Below are 19,803 nucleotides of genomic sequence, written 5' to 3'. Positions count from 1 at the left end.
TTAATAATTTGAAAACCCAATTTACATAACTAAAAACTTGAAGAGCCAGTAATATTTAATTAATAATATCATGGACTAAATTGATCTTGTAAAAACTATTATGCCATAACTATAACCACTTGAAAACTAAGAGACAAGGTAAAGATCTCACCAAACTTGGATGACATACCTTGTGGTTTACCCTTTTCTTGCATGTTATCAACAATTCCCCCACAATCCACGTGTTTTGCTATTTCTTCTCTTCAGACTTTCTTTCATCCATACCTTATTTACTTCTTTCTTCATTTATTTTTATTATTTCCATTACCAGCTCTCAATCTTGATTTTGCCCAACTGAGGTGGAATTTGACCTCGCAGCTTGTTCAAGGATAAATCAAGGTCAGCTAACCGATACATGTTGGTGAGGGAGGTTGGGATCATTCCGGTGAGTTGGTTTCGGCTCAGTAACGCACGAGTCAACATCTTGAGGTTACCAAACTTGGCGGGAATCTCGCCGATGAGGAGATTGTTGCTTAAATCGAGGTGTTTTAAGCTCGAGAGTTGGACAATAGAGGTTGGAATTTTGCGGGTTAGCTTATTATCGGCTAAGTTTAAAAACAGTGAGTTTTTTTTATTCCCTATCTGTTCTGGAATTTTCCTTATCAACGAATTTCCGATGAGATCGAAGACTCTTAAGTTCAGTAACGCCGTTACGCACGGTGGACTATCTCCGGCGATTCCTTTCCAGTCGGGTATGATTAACGTTGTGAGCTTGTCGAGTTGGCAAATAGAAGGGTGAATCGAACCGATCATGTAGCTGGAAGTGGAGTGGTCGGGTTTCTAGAAAAGAAAGAGATAAAGTGAAGTGAAAATAAAAGTGTAAACGAGAGGTGATTATTAGAGAAAATGAGTTGTCTTTGGATATTGATGAGCAGATAGGGATATGTTTATCATAAATTTTCACTCTGAGTTCGTAGGCTCAGAGAGTGCTTTTATTATAATAAATTATTACATAAACTATAATGACATTAACAAGTGGTCATAATAATTGTTACGGGCTAATATATATTTGATCTTAATAATTACAATAATTGGGGTTGTTACAAGGTACATGTCAGATTGTCGCCAACAACGTTGGCTAAGTTGGATATAAAAACATTATGTTATCAATATTCTTGTTTTATTTATGGGTTTTTTTTCATTATATGTATTGTATTTTATTGGCTGATCATGCATACGAAAATGACAAATAAAACAAATATATAAATCATTGATAGATCCATAAATAGTTTTTAGAGTAGACATATCACTTAACATACTATATTTACATCAGTCATTGACAATAATTGTAGTATAAAAAATAATTTATTAACAAGGAATCAAATTATAATTCTCCGTGTATCATTTGTAAATATTACAATATAAAAGATTTGAAGTTATATGGATGGAGGATAAAATATATTGAATTAATTTTAAAGTATGACCAATTTGATAGATTGTGTAAGTAATAAGAACTAAATACGTGATTATACAAATTTTATTAACTGCCACGCCAGCACTTCCGTTAATTGTTAACGGCAAGTGGCTTGGTTGAATGCATTTAAATAATTTAGTGACTTGATTGACAAAATTTCAAAAATGATTTTGATGTATATTTGAATTTTTCAAAACGACGTCGTTTTGATGTTTGTGTCATGTCATAATACCGTTAAAAAGTTAACGACAAAGTGAACAAAATGATTAAATATATAAAGTTTAATAAGAAAATTAGAAAAATTGAAAGCACGATGAGTAAAATATGAGAGAGAATAAAGTTCAGTAAGGAACGATGTAATTTACCCTAAAAATAATTTGATTTAGTTTTGTAAATATATTTTTATTATAAATAACTTATATTGTAATTATTTTGTAAATAATAAATATCCAAATCATTATATTAAATTTTCATATGTAAATACGAGCATTACCTGCTCTTTTTCCCCATCATGGCTCCACAAAACAGATAAATCATTTAAATTAGAAAACAAACATAAAATAAGAAATTTTAAAATTCATATAGAAAACTACAAATGTTCATGAAAATTATTATTATGTATATATGTAATTGTAAAAGTTATTTTTTATAAAATAAGGATTCAGTGACCATATCTTAATAAATCAATAATGTAACTGATCGAAATGTAAATTTTTTAAATTCAATGATCAAAACTGAAAAAATAAAACAAATACGACCAAACTTATAATTTTCTCTTTTAGTTTGGGTAAACTAAAATAAAATTATTAAAAAATCATAGAAATAGAAAATATAAATAAATGAAATTTGACATGCCCACACCCGGGAGAGACCTTGGTGCAATCAGTATAGAGGTGGGTGTAAATTACATATTTGGTCAATCAACTATTATTGTAATTCTATTTTTATCATTCAACTATTTTATTTTTCAAAATCATCACTAATATTACATTTTAGTCTAAATTTAATCTGGTCTCATTTTAATAAAGACAGATGCACTTGACCCTAATACCCATTATTTTAAATAAATTACTAGATACAATTTAATTTATTATGGGAAAGAGAAAAAATTGTATACCAAATTTTATTGAGAAAGAGTACCTTTAATTTTTAAATTTCTAGATATCATCGCTCGCCATTAACAATTTATCAGTCATACTGACATGTTACCATAACATAATATCATGTCATCGTTGAAAAAATAAAAAAATTATCACGTCAACAATTTTTGTTAATTTTTTAACGGCAGATGACCAAAATAAAATCAAAACATAACATTAATAATGATTTAAAAAAAATAATAATTGAGTGACCAAAACATAACCAAAATGATAGTTAGATGATTAAATACGTAGTTTACCCTATACGTTATCACCTCGTTGAATTATATCTAATTTCACTTTGATTTTAGACCGAATAGTTCTACGTGTAAAGAGATTCAAATAACACAAGGAAACAACTTGACAATTATCAAAGAGCAACACCCAATAAACTGTAACCAAAAGACTGTAATTGACATCCATGGTTCAAATTCAAGTTAAGGTGGCAATACAATATACACGTCAGGCACAAGAACTTCAGGATAGAGGATTGACATACAAACGACCGTGCCCCGGTTAAGACATACCATTTCTAACAGAGATACGTAAAAGCCTCTCCATATCCAAGATCAAAATTATCACACCAGTCTTCGTTGTTATAACAAACACGATTAACCAGATTTGAAGAGCAAAATCGCTTTCTGGTCTAAATAAAAATAAACAAAGTGGTTTGTCTCATGAGTTACGTAAGAACCTGCATCAAAGTAAAAGAAACGAAAATTAATGCAACATGGTTTTGTGGTGTGGACAGAAGTTTCACTTTAATTCCTTTTCAACTATGTTCATTACACAGAAATCCAAAAGAAAATGTTCTAATATATGCATATGGTACAGACACTATAATTCCATACTCACTTTATCGATGTAGATTACCTAGAACGAACGAGAGCAGAACAGCCTCTAATATCATTGAAATGATTAATTTAACTGAGAACTAAGTGTAGCACTATCAGTCCAAGTTTATAAGTACGGGTTTTTAACATGGGTTGTATACCATGAGACAGCCTACATCGATGATTGTAACATCTAATAATCGTTCATCGAATAACCAGATAAAGTTTTGAGGCAAAAAAACTGAAGTATTCCCTTTAATCAAAAGCAATCAATCTACTAAATTACTTGTTGATCTAAACCAGGAAATTCCATAGCAATGAAGAAACAATTACAATATAACTCCAGAAAATGATAAAGTAAATGGGAATTAAATCTCTTTCAAGCCTAGATCTGCTTAGATTTCATCTAAAACGGCAGCATTACTTAAACGAAATAATTTGTAGCAAGTGTTGTGCATAAAAATTGAACTTGTTTATATCAAAATAGATAAATTAAATCCAAATGGGAATTTGGGTTACCGAAATTGCGACCAACGATGCAATGCCAAGTGAGTCCATGATTCTTATCGAATTCCTTCTTTATGAGCTCCGCTACATCTTTCTCTACATTGTTCTTCTCAAATGCCTAATCGAAGACCCATGAAAAAGAAGAATAAAAAAAAAATCAGAGTTTGCAAATTTATGATAGTTACTGATAAACCAACATCATACGAACAAAACCCAGAAACAAAATCGAATAAAAACCATTAAAATTGAGTAAAAAAATGGAAGTTTGAAAAAGAAAGAGAGCTAACGGCGATGGCGGTATCGATAGCTTCTTTTTGCATGTCGTCTTTCATGTCGGCGCTTTTGATGACGACTTTTCTCGCCGGTGAAGTAATCGACTCTGCAGTGAGCGCCGGAGAATGCTTCCGTTCATCGGATGTCGGTTTCACCGTCAGAGATCCGGTGATGATTCTCTTTGCTTCTTCACTGCTCATTTTTCGGAGCTTTTTTCAAAAAAAAAATCCAGCCAAAACAAGAAAGGAAAGGGCAGAGAATAGAGATTCAATTTCTTTCTATTTTTTCCTATGGTTCGAAATTGTGAGTAAAGCCGCTATATAATTGTCCTCTTTAGTTGATTTTATGGGTAAAATGTACATTCAATCCCTAAACTTCGCAATTTATATCTAATTGATACTTCACTTTTTTGGACCAAGTTAATATTAAAAAGGGTAAACTATTCTTGTGACTACTTAACTATTATCCCTTTTATTTTGACCACTAATTTTAGAATTATCAACCGTTAATAAAGTATAATTAACTAATTATATTTTTTAGAGAATAAATTAAAAATAAAATCAGAATGGTTCTTCATATGTTTTAGTTATCATATTTATCTTATAAATGAGCACATTAACTCAAACATAGAGAAAAAACCTACATGATTTTAAATTGTACAATATAAATATACACGTAAGATTTTTATTTGTAAAAAAATGAATATACCTCATAATATATATATATTTCCATAAAATAAAATATATTTACAAATAAATATTTTTTTACAAATATAGGTGCTTCTATATTTATGAAAATTTAAAAAATTAAGTTGTGTTATGTTTGACAAAAAATTATAATAGATTAACCATAGGTTACTTTATAATCAAACCGTTAAATAACGGCTAATCATTAGCATTTAACTTTTTTTAATTAATGGTTATGGTTAGACATGCACAAAGTCGGATAAAAAACGATCCAATTTTTTCACCTAGTCAAAAAACCGAATTTTAAAAAAATCGGTTCGGATCCTAACCGGTTTGAAGGGCCGGATTGTGTAACCGGTTTCGGTTTGAAAAAAGTAATTTTTTTTAAAAAAAACCGGATATAAAAAAATCGGTTTGTAGCCATGATGAACAAAAAATTATAAAAATAAGATTTGAGAGATGTTTAGGTGTTGTATAATAAGATTTGAGAAAGTTGTAATCAATTAAATACATCCCAACCTATTTATACATGTTTAGGGTGGTAAAATGATGATTTTTTTTAAAGAAAAAAAGGGTAAAAAAAAGTCACAAAACCCCCCCAACAGCTATATTAAGGCTAGTTTTTAAAACCTCAGACCCGATTTTTTTCGGATAAAATCCAGTTTATATTCGGGTTTTTTCAAACTGGTTTTTAATCTGGTAAAAAAGTCGATCGTCCAATTTTTCCTCAAACCGGTTATATTAACCGATTTTTAAATATCTGATCCGGTTTAAAAAAACTGATTTTTCTCAAATCCAGTTTCGGATATTTTTTGCGCAAAATCAGATATTTGGATTTTTTGTGCACCTCTAGTTATGGTTAACAAAATTTAGTAACGGATGGTTATTCTTAGCAAATTTAATAACAGTTATAATGGTTAACTAACCGTTTAAGCTAAATGGTATGGTTAACCAACCATGAACATCCTAATACCTCCTATTATGGGTATAAATAAATAGAGTGTTCGGTGAATTGTTCGTATATTTTTTTAATGATCACTTGTTAAACTAAATAAACGAGCATGAACAAAATCTTTATGTTCATTTAATAAATAAAAGAATACAAACGTAAGTTTGTTCGGATTATTTGTGTTCATGAACAAGCTTGTTTATTGACTCATTCGTTTATGTTCACGAACAAGCTCGTTTATTGATTCGTTCATTTATGTTCATGAGGAAGCTCGTTTAATGAGTTAAAGCTCGTTTATAATATTGTTTACTTTTATTTTTTTCACATTTTAAATAGAGAAAATCGCCTCAGTGACCAAAAAAAAGTTATAATATACGATTTTAACCAACTTTTTTTGGATTTGCCAAAATGACCAACAAATTCGCAATGCGAAATAAAAATCGCAACGCGATCCCCAGAATCGCAAATCAGTTTCCAGAATCGCAAATCAGTTTCCAAAATCGCAACGCGATTCTTGAAAATCGCGATGCGATAGTACAAATTCGCATTGCGATTTTACATAATCGCAACGCGAATATGAAAATCGCAACGCGAACACATAAATCGCAACGCGTATCCGTAAATCGCAACGTGTATCCGTAAATCGCAACGCGTATGGGTAAATCGCAATGCGTATCCGTATATCGCAACGCGTATCCGTAAATCGCAACGCGTATCCGTAAACCGCAACGTGTATCCGTAAATCGCAACGCGTATCCGTAAATCGCAATGCGTATCCGTAAATCGCAACGCATATCCGTAAATCGCAACGATAATCCGTAAATCGCAACGCGTATCCGTAAATCGCAACGATAATCCGTAAATCGCAACGAGAATCTGTAAATCGCAACGATAATCCGTAAATCGCAACGAGAATCTGTAAATCACAACACTGAAATTTTGGGTATATAACACTGAAATCATAAACTAAATCCCTAAATCGCAACTCATTTCATCTCCATCTATCACTCTCTCCGGCGACATCCGTTCCTATATCCAACGACATCCTTCCCAATCCGGCAACAGGTTTTAGTTTCGCAGCTCGTCTGTTTAGTAAATTAATTTACAACCATGAAATCATCTAATGTTGATCATGTTTGGATAGATTTGTGTTTTGGAGGGTCATGGGATAATGTTCATGGTGTTTTACAATATATGCCTTTACCCATGAATCTTCAACTAAAATTGTCTTTACAAAAGTTAACTTATGAAACTCTAATGCTACGTGTTTCAAATAAATTGAATTTAGAGCCCCTAAGTGGATTTAGGCTATCTTATCAGAGAAATGGTAAAGTTTATTTGTTAACCGACAATGAAGATGTTGAACGATTCATTGCTTACATTAGTGTTTCACAAGATGATGTTACATTGTATGTTGTTGAACCTAGAAGTAGTATTGTTGGGTCAGTAGCGGGTAGTAATCAACTAAGTTTTTCTCAAACCCACAACCTTTCTCTAATCCAAATCCCAATCAACTTTCAGCACCAAATTCCGGTTTTCGTATTGACCAGTTAGACGATGATGAGCCAACAGAAAAAATTGTGAGTACTAGTCAGTATTCGAAATTTGGTCTTGGTCAATATCCGGACTTTGATATTGGTCAATACACAGATTTTGATGATGTTTCAGAAGAAGAAACAGACCATGCGTGTAATGATATTGATATTGGTCAATACCCGAATTTTGATGATGAAACAGCCGTTGCCGAAGAATGTAATGTTGATGATATTGAGGAGGAAGTTACGACTGTGAACGAACATGTTGAACATCCATTCTGTAATTCATATAATCCTGAGAAGAAAAAGAAGAAAAAAAGTCCCCGAAGAAAAGAAAATGCCACGGGCGTATAACTGGAATATGCCAGAATTACTTCAGATACCGGAAGAAGAGTTGATAAAGAAAGCAGTTGATTGTTACACAAAGTTATTCGTATCAAGAAAGATGATTGTTTTGATACAAAGGAAGACTTGAAGATAGCTTTATATACGAAATGTGTGGAAGATGGCTATCAACTAAAAGTTAACAAATCAAGCAAAGATCGTTTCGAAACAAGGTGTATGATTGACAAAAACTGTACGTGGCGTATGATTGCAAAGAGAATAAAAGATTGCAAAATGTTTCAAGTTAGGACTTTTATTGATAAACATACATGTTCAAGAACCCAAGTTTTTCCTCACCATAGACAGGCAAACAAAAAGGTGTTGGGTGGTTTTCTGGCTGAGTTAATGTTTTTGAATGGCAGGGTATATCGGGGACATGAAATTATGACTGACATGAATGCTCGGTTCAAGATTAGTATATCATATTCTCAAGCTTGGAGAGCCAAATGTTATGCCTTGGAATTGTTGAGGGGGTCGCCAGAAGCATCGTTTGCCCAACTGCCGGCTTATTGTCACAATTTAAAGCTGAAAAATCCTGGGTCGGTAACTCATATCAAAACAGATAGAGATGGACGCTTTGAGTTGCTGTTTATCGCCATTGGTGCTACGGTTAGTAAATCAATATAATTTTGTTGACTCATTTTGTTAGTTACATGCATTTCACATTTAAATGATTATATTTCTTGTGTATATTATTTTGTAGATTCGTTCGTTTATTACTTGCATGCGCCCAGTTATTATAGTTGACGGAGCACATTTGAAAGGTCGATACCTTGGAGTAAACTTATTAGCAGTAGCCATGGATGCTAACAATGGGATATTGCCAATAGCTTACGGGTTGGCAAATCTGAAACCTCTGATTCATGGACATGGTTTATGGGGCATCTTAGGGATTACATAGGTCCTATTAGCAATCTGACAATCATATCCGATAGGGCAAACTCAATTGACAACGCTGTTAGAAGGTGTTTCCCAGATGCTTTTCATGGACTTTGTGGTGTTCATTTGTATAGAAATCTAAAATCAAGGTCTGCTGGTATAAAAAAGCACAAATGGACATACTGGAAGGCTGTAAAAGCTTATCGGGAAGTGGATTTCAATAAGCATATAAATTGTTTAAGACGTGTTTTGCCTCAGTGTGCTCAAACACTAGAAGATGTCGGGTTTGAAAGATGGTCAAGAGTACATCAACTTGGAGCAAGATATGGTTTCATGACGTCTAATAGTGCAGAATCAATCAACGCTCTAAGTCGTCATTCCCGGAAATTACCCATTACTATGTTAATGGAGTTTTTTCGAGCCTCTATTCAACAGTGGTACTACAAGAAAAGAAACCATGCAGGTATTATTTCTTTGAATTCGTAACTTATCATATTTATATATTTTACTAAGTATTGTTTATTTAAATTTACAGGAACATTGGAACATCGTGTTACACCATGGACTGAAAAAAAGATAACGAAACGTGTTGTGAAGTCAACGTCATGGAGAGTTGAACCATGTTCAAACACTTTGTTTCAAGTACTGGATAATAACTTAAATGGGCTAGTCGATCTAAATGCAAAGACGTGTAGTTGTATGAAATGGCAAACATCTGGTTATCCGTGTGGCCATGTTATAAAAGTTGCTCTTCATTTAAACCAAGATGATTCAAGCGCATACGCTATGGATTGCTACACTACAGAAGTTTATCGACAGACTTATGCCGAGATTGTCTACCCTATTCCACATCCTTCTGAGTGGGACATACCAGATGACTTACAAACAGTTTTGCCACCAGCCATGGACAGAAGGCTACCTGGCCGACCAAAAGTCACGATCGTATACCGTCTAAGGGTGAAGAGAAGAAGAGATCGACATGTAGTCGGTGCAAGGAAAGTGGTCATACAAGGTTGACATGTGGATCACCAGTGCCATCAAAATCATCTTTTCCTCTACCAAAATATGGATCCTCATCAAAATCCAAAGCTCATATGGTGTCAAGCAAAAGGCAATCATCTTTAAAATCCCAATCACGATTGGCTTCACCTTTTGAGACTGTTAACTTAGGTGATTTTTAAATGCAAACGTTGTATTATGTGGATTTTATGTGTGAACTTTTAACATTTTCAGTTGAATTAATGACTCAGGCCAACCATTTTGACTTAACCAACTCTTGTTATTCAGTTGTTATCACTATTAGGCATGCATTTGACTATCGCAACACGGAAAATACAATCGCAACGCGAAATGAAAATCCCAACATGAAAATCGCAATGCGAAAATGAAAATCGCAACGAGAGAATCGCAATGCGAAATGAAAATCGCAATGCGAAATGAAAATCGCAACGAGAGAATCGCAATGCGAAATAAAAATCGCAATGCGAAATGAAAATCGCAATGCGAAATGAAAATCGCAACGACATAATCGCAATGCGAAATTAAAATCGCAATGCGAAATGAAAATCGCAATGCGAAATGAAAATCGCAACGAAAGAATCGCAATGCGAAATGAAAATCGCAATGCGAAATGAAAATCGCAACGAGATAATCGCAATGCGAAATTATAAACGCATTGCGATTTTCATTTCCGCATTGCGATTCTCTCGTTGCGATTTTCATTTCGCATTGCGATTTTCATTTCGCATTGCGATAGTCATTTTTGCCTTCAACATAATGCAGATTGAAATCAACAAAATCAACCATTACATTTCAATCAATTAAACAAGCACAAATAAGAATTATGTTCGCATCAATTACACAAATCAACTTTTACAAATCATCTTTTACAAATCAATTAAACAATCAAAAAATAAGCAATAATTCTTATTTCCGATCATCTACTATTGAATCAACTTTTACAAATCAATTAAACAATCAAAAAACAATCAATTAAACTATTGAATCAACTTTTGCAGCTCGACATCATTTTCACGCAGTTCACTTCTGAGATTAACCTGCAGAAACCAAACATTTGTTCAAACAACACTTTCTACACATCTAAAACCTACAAACAGCAAATTATTGAATTCTAGTTACTTAACCAAACATTTTTAAACCAAAAGTATATAAACTTACCAATTGTTTATGGACATTTTTATAACGCGGATGCAGGTAGGCAGCGTCTCGTATATATCGATTTAGCCATATAATGCCGAAACCACAAGCCTACTGCAGCTTTATCTCTATCGGTGGGAGGTAGATACTTGATGCTTCCCGTCGTCAAACGCTCCAACGCCAAGCATACGAGAGGACCACAATCTCCTCTGGCTCCGCTCGTTTGTTGTGGCGCGGTCTCGTCTCTAATAACTGTAATATTGAGCTTCTTTGGCTTCTTGTTTCCAGAACGAGTCCAATAATTGATCGCATCCAAGAATTTAGTCAAATGAGAGCTCCATCCCTTAATAACATCTCTTAAATCAGCCAATGATATGTAATTTATCATGCTGTCATACACTATTGTCTTAAGGGATGGGAGCTGAAGCTCGACGAGAATCCAATGTTTACGTTCCAAAACAGGGATAAACACCTGCAATCATAAGTAATAATTCATTCATTTGCGCACTTATTTCATAAAACCTTTAAACTCAATCTAAAATAAATACTAACCTTATCGACCTCCCACCATGCAGGATAAAGTTTAGCTTGTCCATTGCCCAAATCAAATGATTCATCTCGTGCATTCTTCAAGTGAATGGCGTGAAAAGACGTCGGCATTATTGTATATCGTATATTTTTATTTTTCTTAAGTTTTCTTATTATTAGAAGACGTGTCACCCACGCATCGATATGCTGTTTTACAAAAAAAGACATATATTAGTGACTTACATAAATTTAAAAAAAAAATTAATCAAATTGAAATATAAGAAAAATATAAGACTTACCCCCCCATCGAAATAGCCATTGTCTTCGACCCCTAATAATACGCCCCACCAAGGCCGTTCAAGCAACAAAAAGATATCATCGGTGAGCTTGCATATGTCAGTGAAACACCCCTTGCTCCGCTCATGTAGATAAAAATCAACTGCGGTCTTAGCCCAAAGGGTGTTATCCAAAATTGTGTCCGGTAGTTGTTCCCTCTCCTCTTCAGATACCGGTATGGTACTGGCCGGTAACTCATACGAGAGCCAACTTGAATCCATCATGTCCGGCACGTCAGAGGGTTTCTCAAGAAGCCTACATATGACGCCATGTGAATCGGGCTCTTGAATGGTGGGAGGGACCTCTTCAATGATGACAGTGGCCTCTTGAACGGTGGGAGGGGACTCTCGAGGAATGATATGGGGGGCCTCTTCAACGATAGGAGTGGACTCTTGAGGGATGACAGGCGAGTCGGGCTTCTTCTTGCGGTGCCTTCGCACTATTGGGGTGTACGGAGACTTAATAGCACGTGCACGCTGTCTGATGCGTGAACTCCGTCGTGCAAGCATAACCCGACGTAAAGCATCCACTCTATCGGGCCGCTAAATAATTAAATACAAAAATCAGTAAATAAACAGACATGATATTTAAACAGTGAAAACAAAGACAAATATGTTTCAAACTTGCATTGTATTCACCCAAGTCATTATTCTATCATAGTTCACAAAATGCATCAGATAACAAAGAAAAATATGTTTCAAACTAATACCCTGAAGTTAGTATTTGTCTTTGTTTTGTCTATTGGTTGAAGTAATGCAATCCATTCAAGTTTCAATTTGCAGAAGAAGAAATAGTTTACTTTCGCAACACGAAACTTAAAATCGCAACGCGAAACCAAAATCGCAACGCGAAATGAAAATCGCAACGACAGAATCGCAACGCGAAACCAAAATCGCGACGAAAGAATCGCAACGCGAAATGAAAATCGCAATGCGATTTTGGTTTCGCGTTGCGATCTTGTCGTTGCGATTTTGGTTTCGCGTTGCGATTCTGTCGTTGCGATTTTCATTTCGCGTTGCGATTTTGGTTTCGCGTTGCGATTTTAAGTTTTGTGTTGCGAAAGTAAACTATTTCTTCTTCTGCAAATTGAAACTTGAATGGATAAATTTACTTTCAACCAAAAGACAAAACAAAGACAAATACTATTTCACAGTGTTAAAGAATACACAGTTTAGCAGAATTGGCAGCAACCGAACAAATTTACTTTCAACCAAAAGACAAAACAAAGACAAATACTATTTCACAGTAAAGAATACACAGTTTAGCAGAATTGGCAGCAACCGAACAAATTTACTTTCAACCAAAAGACAAAACAAAGACAAATACTATTTCACAGTGTTAAAGAATACACAGTTTAGCAGAATTGGCAGCAACCGAACAAATTTACTTTCAACCAAAAGACAAAACAAAGACAAATCTATTTCACAGTGTTAAAGAATACACAGTTTAGCAGAATTGGCAGCAACCGAACAAATTTACTTTCAACCAAAAGACAAAACAAAGACAAATACTATTTCACAGTGTTAAAGAATACACAGTTTAGCAGAATTGGCAGCAACCGAACAAATTTACTTTCAACCAAAAGACAAAACAAAGACAAATACTATTTCACAGTGTTAAAGAATACACAGTTTAGCAGAATTGGCAGCAACCGAACAAATTTACTTTCAACCAAAAGACAAAACAAAGACAAATATATTTCACAGTGTTAAAGAATACACAGTTTAGCAGAATTGGCAGCAATCGAACAAATTTACTTTCAACCAAAAGACAAAACAAAGACAAATACTATTTCACAGTGTTAAAGAATACACAGTTTAGCAGAATTGGCAGCAACCGAATAAATTTACTAAGCAATCTAAGTGAAATGGCTAATCTAAGTGAAATTACGAGTAAATTTATCATTAAGTTAAATATGGAAAATCTTAAACTTACCTCGTTGCGTAGAGTATGAACCTCATTCTGCAACGATACTATCATCTCACGTAGAGCGGCAACCTCACCACGTAAAGTTGACACCTCCACATGCCATGCACCATCGTTATCGCGTAGAGTACCGATCTCCTCACGCAAGGCATTGACCTCATCACGTAACTCCCTTGACTCATCCCGTTGAGGTGGAGGTGGAGAACAGGGAGATAGGAGTCGTGGCATCTTTGCCGGTCGCCTATCATGAGGTGATGGTGGAGAAGAGGCTCGATGATGTGACGGGATAGGTGATGGCTCTCGTTCTAGAGGTGTATAGTCGGGTCGATCGGGTGATGGCTCTAGGTGAGGTGATGGCTCTCGAATTGGAGGAAGTGGATGCTGCTCATCATCCGTGCCATCAAAAAAATTCTGACTAGCTTGCCACCAATCAGTGGCAAGCTCTTCCTCCGTGGGTGTCAGTCTTTGTAATGGAATGTTGGCCTCCTAAAATATAAAAACTCAAACAAAGTTAAACGTCTACTATTAATAACTTGTTTATATATTATATGAAAGTATTTGTGTTAACTTACATTATTTATTGTGGCATATGGTATTAAGTCTTCCCAATCCAACAGAGTTTTCCTCTTCCAGGAAATAGCCCTGGGAATATCATTTGACGTTTTTATTGCATATGTACGCATGCTGGGGAAAGCCTCGAATATCCAAATCTACAAACAATATAATAACAAAATTAGTAATTGTTAAATAATTAATTATAATTTTAGAAACATTATATAGAAATTCTTACCTTAAAGGCCCAAACAAAGCCTGACAAAGTGTATTTGGACCCATCGCCCCGCAAACTTTTGCGGTCATCAAAGGCAGATGACAACTTAGTCCAGGTAGCTTTCCATATATACGAACCCCACGGAAACAGATTCCATGCATTCAGGTCCTCTACCAATATTATTAGCTCCCGATGAATAGGTTGTCTGGCCTCTCTGCCTAAAAAGCCGGCATACACAAGTAGTAGAAGGCATACTCGGACAACATCGACGTCTTCCATCCGAGTGAAACCAGCTTTCTTATTAAATAATTTCTTCAGGTCGTCGACATGTAGGTTCGGCTTCTCCATTGACTCATCCGGAAAAACCCGGGATAACCATGATGGGCGGGCGATATGACGAGTGTACCGGCCTACATCATCGTGTCCGAATCGTAGACCAGTGATTAAGCAGAACTCCTTCCGCCCAAAGCAAGTATACGCTGGTGGAAAATGAAACCATATCTCTTCCTCACCACGTTGTATACTGTCGGGTAGATTTGATGTCATGGTCTGAAGCCACAAATGGGTCAAATTAGCATCTCCACCCGGATGCTGTACTCTCAGCCATGGCCCGAAGCAGGTTTCCTCAAACAATTGTCTTTGAGCAGGTGAAAGCTTCTTTGCAATTGTAGTGGCCAGGCTGACTTTATTTCTCAAGGTCAATTGAGCCGAAAAAAATTTCTACAAAAACAATAAACATACCAAGTTAGATATACCAAAAACTACACTGTGAAGATATACCAAAAACAATAAACATAAAAGTAGCAGTTTATTCTTGAAACTAAAATTTGCAACACTGTTTTGTCTTTTGGTTGAAATGAAAATCGCAACGAGAGAATCGCAACGCGAGATGACAATCGCAACGAGAGAATCGCAACGCGAAATGAAAATCGCAACGAGAGAATCGCAACGCGAAATGAAAATCGCAATGCGATTTTGGTTTCGCGTTGCGATTCTCTCGTTGCGATTTTCATTTCGCGTTGCGATTCTCTCGTTGCGACAGTCATTCTCTCGTTGCGATTTTCATTTATCTCGTTGCGACTCTTCTGCAAATTGAAACTTGAATGGATTGCATTACTTCAACCAAAAGACAGAACAAAGACAAAGACAAATACTAACTTGAAAATCGCAACGAGAGAATAGCAACGCGAAATGAAAATCGCAACGACAGAATCGTAACGCGAAATGAAATCTAAGTGAAATGGTTAATCTATTATTGAAATGACCAGTAAACTTATCATCAGTTTCAATATGAAAAACCTACAATAATGCAAACATTTCAAAATAAAAATAATTAAAAAAACTAACCCTCGGAGGTTGATTTTCCATTTCTGAATATTGTGAGGGATTTCTGACCGTGAATGGTTGTGAGGGATTTCGCCGGAGATGGGGACGAATTTCTTCGCCGTAGAGAGTGAGAGATGGAGATGGGACTGAGTTGTGATTTTAGGTTTTAGGTTATGAGTTGCGATTACGGGATTTTGTCTTAATATTCTTTTTGTAATTTGAAAATAAAATACACGTAGCGATTATAATGGCGCTTTAAATATCGCGTTGCGATTTACGGATACGCGTTGCGATTTTATGTATTATCGTTGCGATTTACGGATACGCGTTGCGATATACGGATACGCATTGCGATTTACCCATACGCGTTGCGATTTACGGATACACGTTGCGATTTACGGATACGCGTTGCGATTTATGTGTTCGCGTTGCGATTTTCATATTCGCGTTGCGATTATGGAAAATCGCAATGCGAATTTGTACTATCGCATCGCGATTTTCAAGAATCGCGTTGCGATTTTGGAAACTGATTTGCGATTCTGGAAACTGATTTGCGATTCTGGGGATCGCGTTGCGATTTTTATTTCGCGTTGCGATTTTGTTGGTCATTTTGGCAAATCCAAAAAAAGTTGGTTAAAATCGTATATTATAACTTTTTTTTTGGTCACTGAGGCGATTTTCTCTTTTAAATATTGGTGATTGTAGGAACTAAATTAAACTATAAAGCTTAAGGAGTATAAGCACTAGTGGCCTAATTTTACCATTTTAGCTTGCAAACGAACATTCACGAGCATATAAATGAACATATAAACAAACGTTAAACGAACATGTTTGTGAACATGTTAGTGTTAAATTATAGTTTAAAACAAATTAATAATTTATTTTATATAAATCTTTACACATTTATATTTTTATGTCGTCTTTAAATTATTCTTAATTAAGTGCTTAAATCATTTTTATTAGACAAAATTTGGATTACACATAGTAGAAATAGTTGTGTAATCCAAACGACTTTTAATGAGTACTATAACAAACATCTTAGTTGAAAAAATAATCTTCTTTACACCCTACATAAAAAAAAAAGTTTAACACTATTTTCGTAAATGTGCCTTTTTAGTGTTTTATACTAACAACAAGTTGGCTTAATAAGAAGAAACGTCAGTTTCGTTTTTGAGATTTTAGTAGTTTAGAGACGAATAGAAAATTTGGGTCTTTAATTACAAGTATTAAAAATAAATTGAATTATAAGATTAAGTTAAAGTAAAATAATTTGTTTGTAAATTGTATTTTTATTACGATTAATAACATATCTAATAAATATATCAAATTTTAAATAAAAAATATTATACATAATATCAAAATTACCTTCCAACATTTAATAAAATGACCATTTTAGCCCTTGTTTTTTTTGGGAGTATTTTACCCCACTAACATTTTATTTTAGTTTAAAAATATATCTAACGTTTGACTAAATAGTCACTTTGGCCCTTATTTTTTTGAGATCATTTTAACCCTTAACATTTCCTTTTAGGGTAAAAGGCCCCTATTTGGAGCATTAAACATCTGTTAATTAATAGTTCTCATTCACATATGACCTTTTTTTTGCCCCCAACATGAAATATTGGAGGCTAAAATGTTCCAAAAAAGAATAGGGACCAATGTGAATGTTTAGTCAAACATTAGACATTTTTTGACATTATGCCAAAACATTAAGAAATTTTATTAGACAATCAACTGCTCACACAAAACAAACATATCCTCTTTTAAGATGATCATGGTTCGATTTCAGTCATCTCAATATTGTCAAAAAATAATAAAATAATAATTATGTGGAAATTTAACCAAAACAAAAATAATAGTTATTGAATGACTAAAACAAAAATAAAGTAATAGATGAGTGACTAAATAAATAATTTACTCTTTACTTAATTATGAAGATTTCGCAATTTGGGCAATGAGCAGGTGCCTTGCCACTCCTGCCCAGGCTCAAATACAACTTTGTGAAACATTAAAGATATGTTTGATTCTAGAGACTATAAGCTATTTTCATTTTTATAAAAAATAGAAAACGTTAAAAGAAAATGTGTTTGATTATAAAATTAGAAAATGATTTTTGAAAAAAAAAATAAGTGAAAATATGAAAACATAAAAAATATGTTTTCAGTATTTTCATTAAAATTATTTTGAAGAATTGAAAATAAAAAAAACACGAGATCTGGATTTTTAATTTAGTTTACACGAGATCAAATCCTTCTAACGATAATTTTTAAATTTAACTATATGTAAAACCCTCAAACTTTTATAAAAAATTAAAATGGTACCTAAACTTTTTATACTCAATATGGTCCTTAAACTGATTTTTTAATAATTTAATTTTATTGTATTTTTATATTTAATGTATTAAATATCCTTAATAATTGTTTATATTTTAAATTTAAACAATATCAATTAAGTTCATCTATTACAAAATCTTTCATTGTGTACTGCCACATAAACATCGTAAAATATCATATCAATATTGTAGATTATCATGTAAGCTTTGTGAACTGTCATGTAAACGTCGCGACAGATTGATTATGTTGGTTAAACAATTAAATATATTTTTATCTTTGAGGGACTTAAATACCAATATATATATATATAATTTTAATGACACAAATATTTTATGTAAAAATATTTTATGTTTTCTTGCTTACAATAATATTTTTTGTGTACTTTTTTTTAATTTAATTGATGTCTAATATGTATTAACATTATATTCTTATTATAAAATAAAATAATTTTTATGTTATGAAATTTCTTATCACATGTTAATTTATGTAATGATTTTTTAATAATTATATTTTAATTTAGTTATTTAATAATTATTTGTTCGTCTCTATTTAAAAAAATTAGATATCAAATATAATTTTTATTATTTTATTTTTTAATTCAAAATTTTATTCATTTTAATTAAACATATTTTCTAATTTTCAAAAAATTGAATCTTGATACTATAAATGAAGTAGATTAAATTTGAAAAAAAATCACATTTATAATAAATCTCTATGATATTTCATTTGATCAATTAGTTAATAGATTAAATACCGATAATTAATCCAAATAAATCATTTGTACTTTCCATTACCTTGTATACTTTGCAAGTTGCAACAGCTATGCACCATTTATTTTATTTTGGTTACGTATATTATACACATAGGCCTATCAACCACTACTTTTTAAGTCGAAACCACTACGGAATCACTAAGCCCGGAGGAGTCCTTGTCGCCACCGTTAACGGCTTCGGCGTCTTCGTCGAAGCTGTTTATGCCGTTCTGTTCCTCCTTTATGCTCCAAAAAACACGAGGGTGATTGGAATTAACTTGAGAGGACAAACCCTGATCTTGGACAAGTTTTAGTTTTGTTGTACTTTCTTGTGGTGTAGGTTAAGACGGGGATTTTGGTAGGGATAGTGGATGTGGGTTTTCTTGCAGCCGCCATTGTTGTCACTCAGTTTGCATTGGAAGGGGAAACTCGGATTGGAGCAATAGGGTTCATGGGCTGTGGTCTTAACATCATCATGTATGGCTCCCCTTTACCTGCCATGGTATCAACTTTTCATGACTTGGACACCTCCAACTTTTTTTAGATTAATATACTATGTTAATGTAATATGAATCTGACGGGTTTTGACTCGAGTCTCTTTAATATAGTCATATTTAAAAAATTAGATTTAAGATTTATGGTAAAAATATCTTCAACTTGACCCGAAGTATAATTTTTTTATGTATATTTAAGAGTAATTGTCATAATACTCTTCTCAATATATTGTTTTTAATTAGGTCCCTACTTTACCAAATAAAAAATATATATTCATGTCGAATTAGATCATATGTAAATTTTTACCCTAAAATTCAAGTCAATTTTAGATTGAGCAAGACCTCTCTAAACTCGGATCGAGTCGAATTTGGATAAAGAATATAAACTTTTTCAGTCTAGTCGAATTGACGAAAACTCGACTCATAAACTTATAAACGTACTCTCATGTCCATACATAAGACTGACGAGTAAAATATAATATAAACTAAAAATCCAAAAATGTTTTATCTAATGATAATGTAATGATAACTTATAAGTACGGTTA

General features: G+C 33.5%; 2 protein-coding genes across 2 annotated transcripts; both read right to left on the bottom strand.

The window, feature by feature from the left end:
* Positions 1-303: 303 nt before the first annotated feature.
* Positions 304-792, bottom strand: LOC120219033 (DNA damage-repair/toleration protein DRT100-like). The gene has a single exon (XM_039215893.1). The coding sequence runs from the start codon at positions 790-792 to the stop codon at positions 304-306; it is 489 nt and encodes a 162-aa protein (XP_039071824.1).
* A 2,265-nt stretch (positions 793-3,057) lies between these two features.
* LOC120219444 (dynein light chain 1, cytoplasmic-like) lies at positions 3,058-4,482 on the bottom strand. Its single transcript, XM_039216267.1, has 3 exons — positions 4,220-4,482; positions 3,945-4,050; positions 3,058-3,286 (listed from the first exon to the last, which is right to left on the bottom strand). The coding sequence occupies exons 1-3, from the start codon at positions 4,403-4,405 to the stop codon at positions 3,204-3,206; spliced, it is 375 nt and encodes a 124-aa protein (XP_039072198.1). The 5' UTR covers positions 4,406-4,482; the 3' UTR covers positions 3,058-3,203.
* Between the last annotated feature and the right edge of the window lie 15,321 nt (positions 4,483-19,803).

The sequence above is a fragment of the Hibiscus syriacus genome, unplaced genomic scaffold (genome assembly GCF_006381635.1).
Source record: "Hibiscus syriacus cultivar Baekdansim isolate YM2019G1 unplaced genomic scaffold, ASM638163v2 tig00000778_pilon, whole genome shotgun sequence".
Classification (NCBI taxonomy): domain Eukaryota; kingdom Viridiplantae; phylum Streptophyta; class Magnoliopsida; order Malvales; family Malvaceae; genus Hibiscus; species Hibiscus syriacus.
This window is presented reverse-complemented; position numbering and strand designations above follow the sequence as displayed.

Excerpts from the sequence above, each read along its gene's own strand:
- LOC120219444 (XM_039216267.1), bottom strand. The coding sequence starts at position 4,405 with ATGAGCAGTGAAGAAGCAAAGAGAATCATCACCGGATCTCTGACGGTG. Across the intron at positions 4,051-4,219 it reads CTATCGATACCGCCATCGCC|GCATTTGAGAAGAACAATGT; the intron begins GTTAGCTCTCTT and ends GTCTTCGATTAG. Across the intron at positions 3,287-3,944 it reads CATCGTTGGTCGCAATTTCG|GTTCTTACGTAACTCATGAG; the intron begins GTAACCCAAATT and ends ACTTTGATGCAG.
- LOC120219033 (XM_039215893.1), bottom strand. The coding sequence starts at position 792 with ATGATCGGTTCGATTCACCCTTCTATTTGCCAACTCGACAAGCTCACA.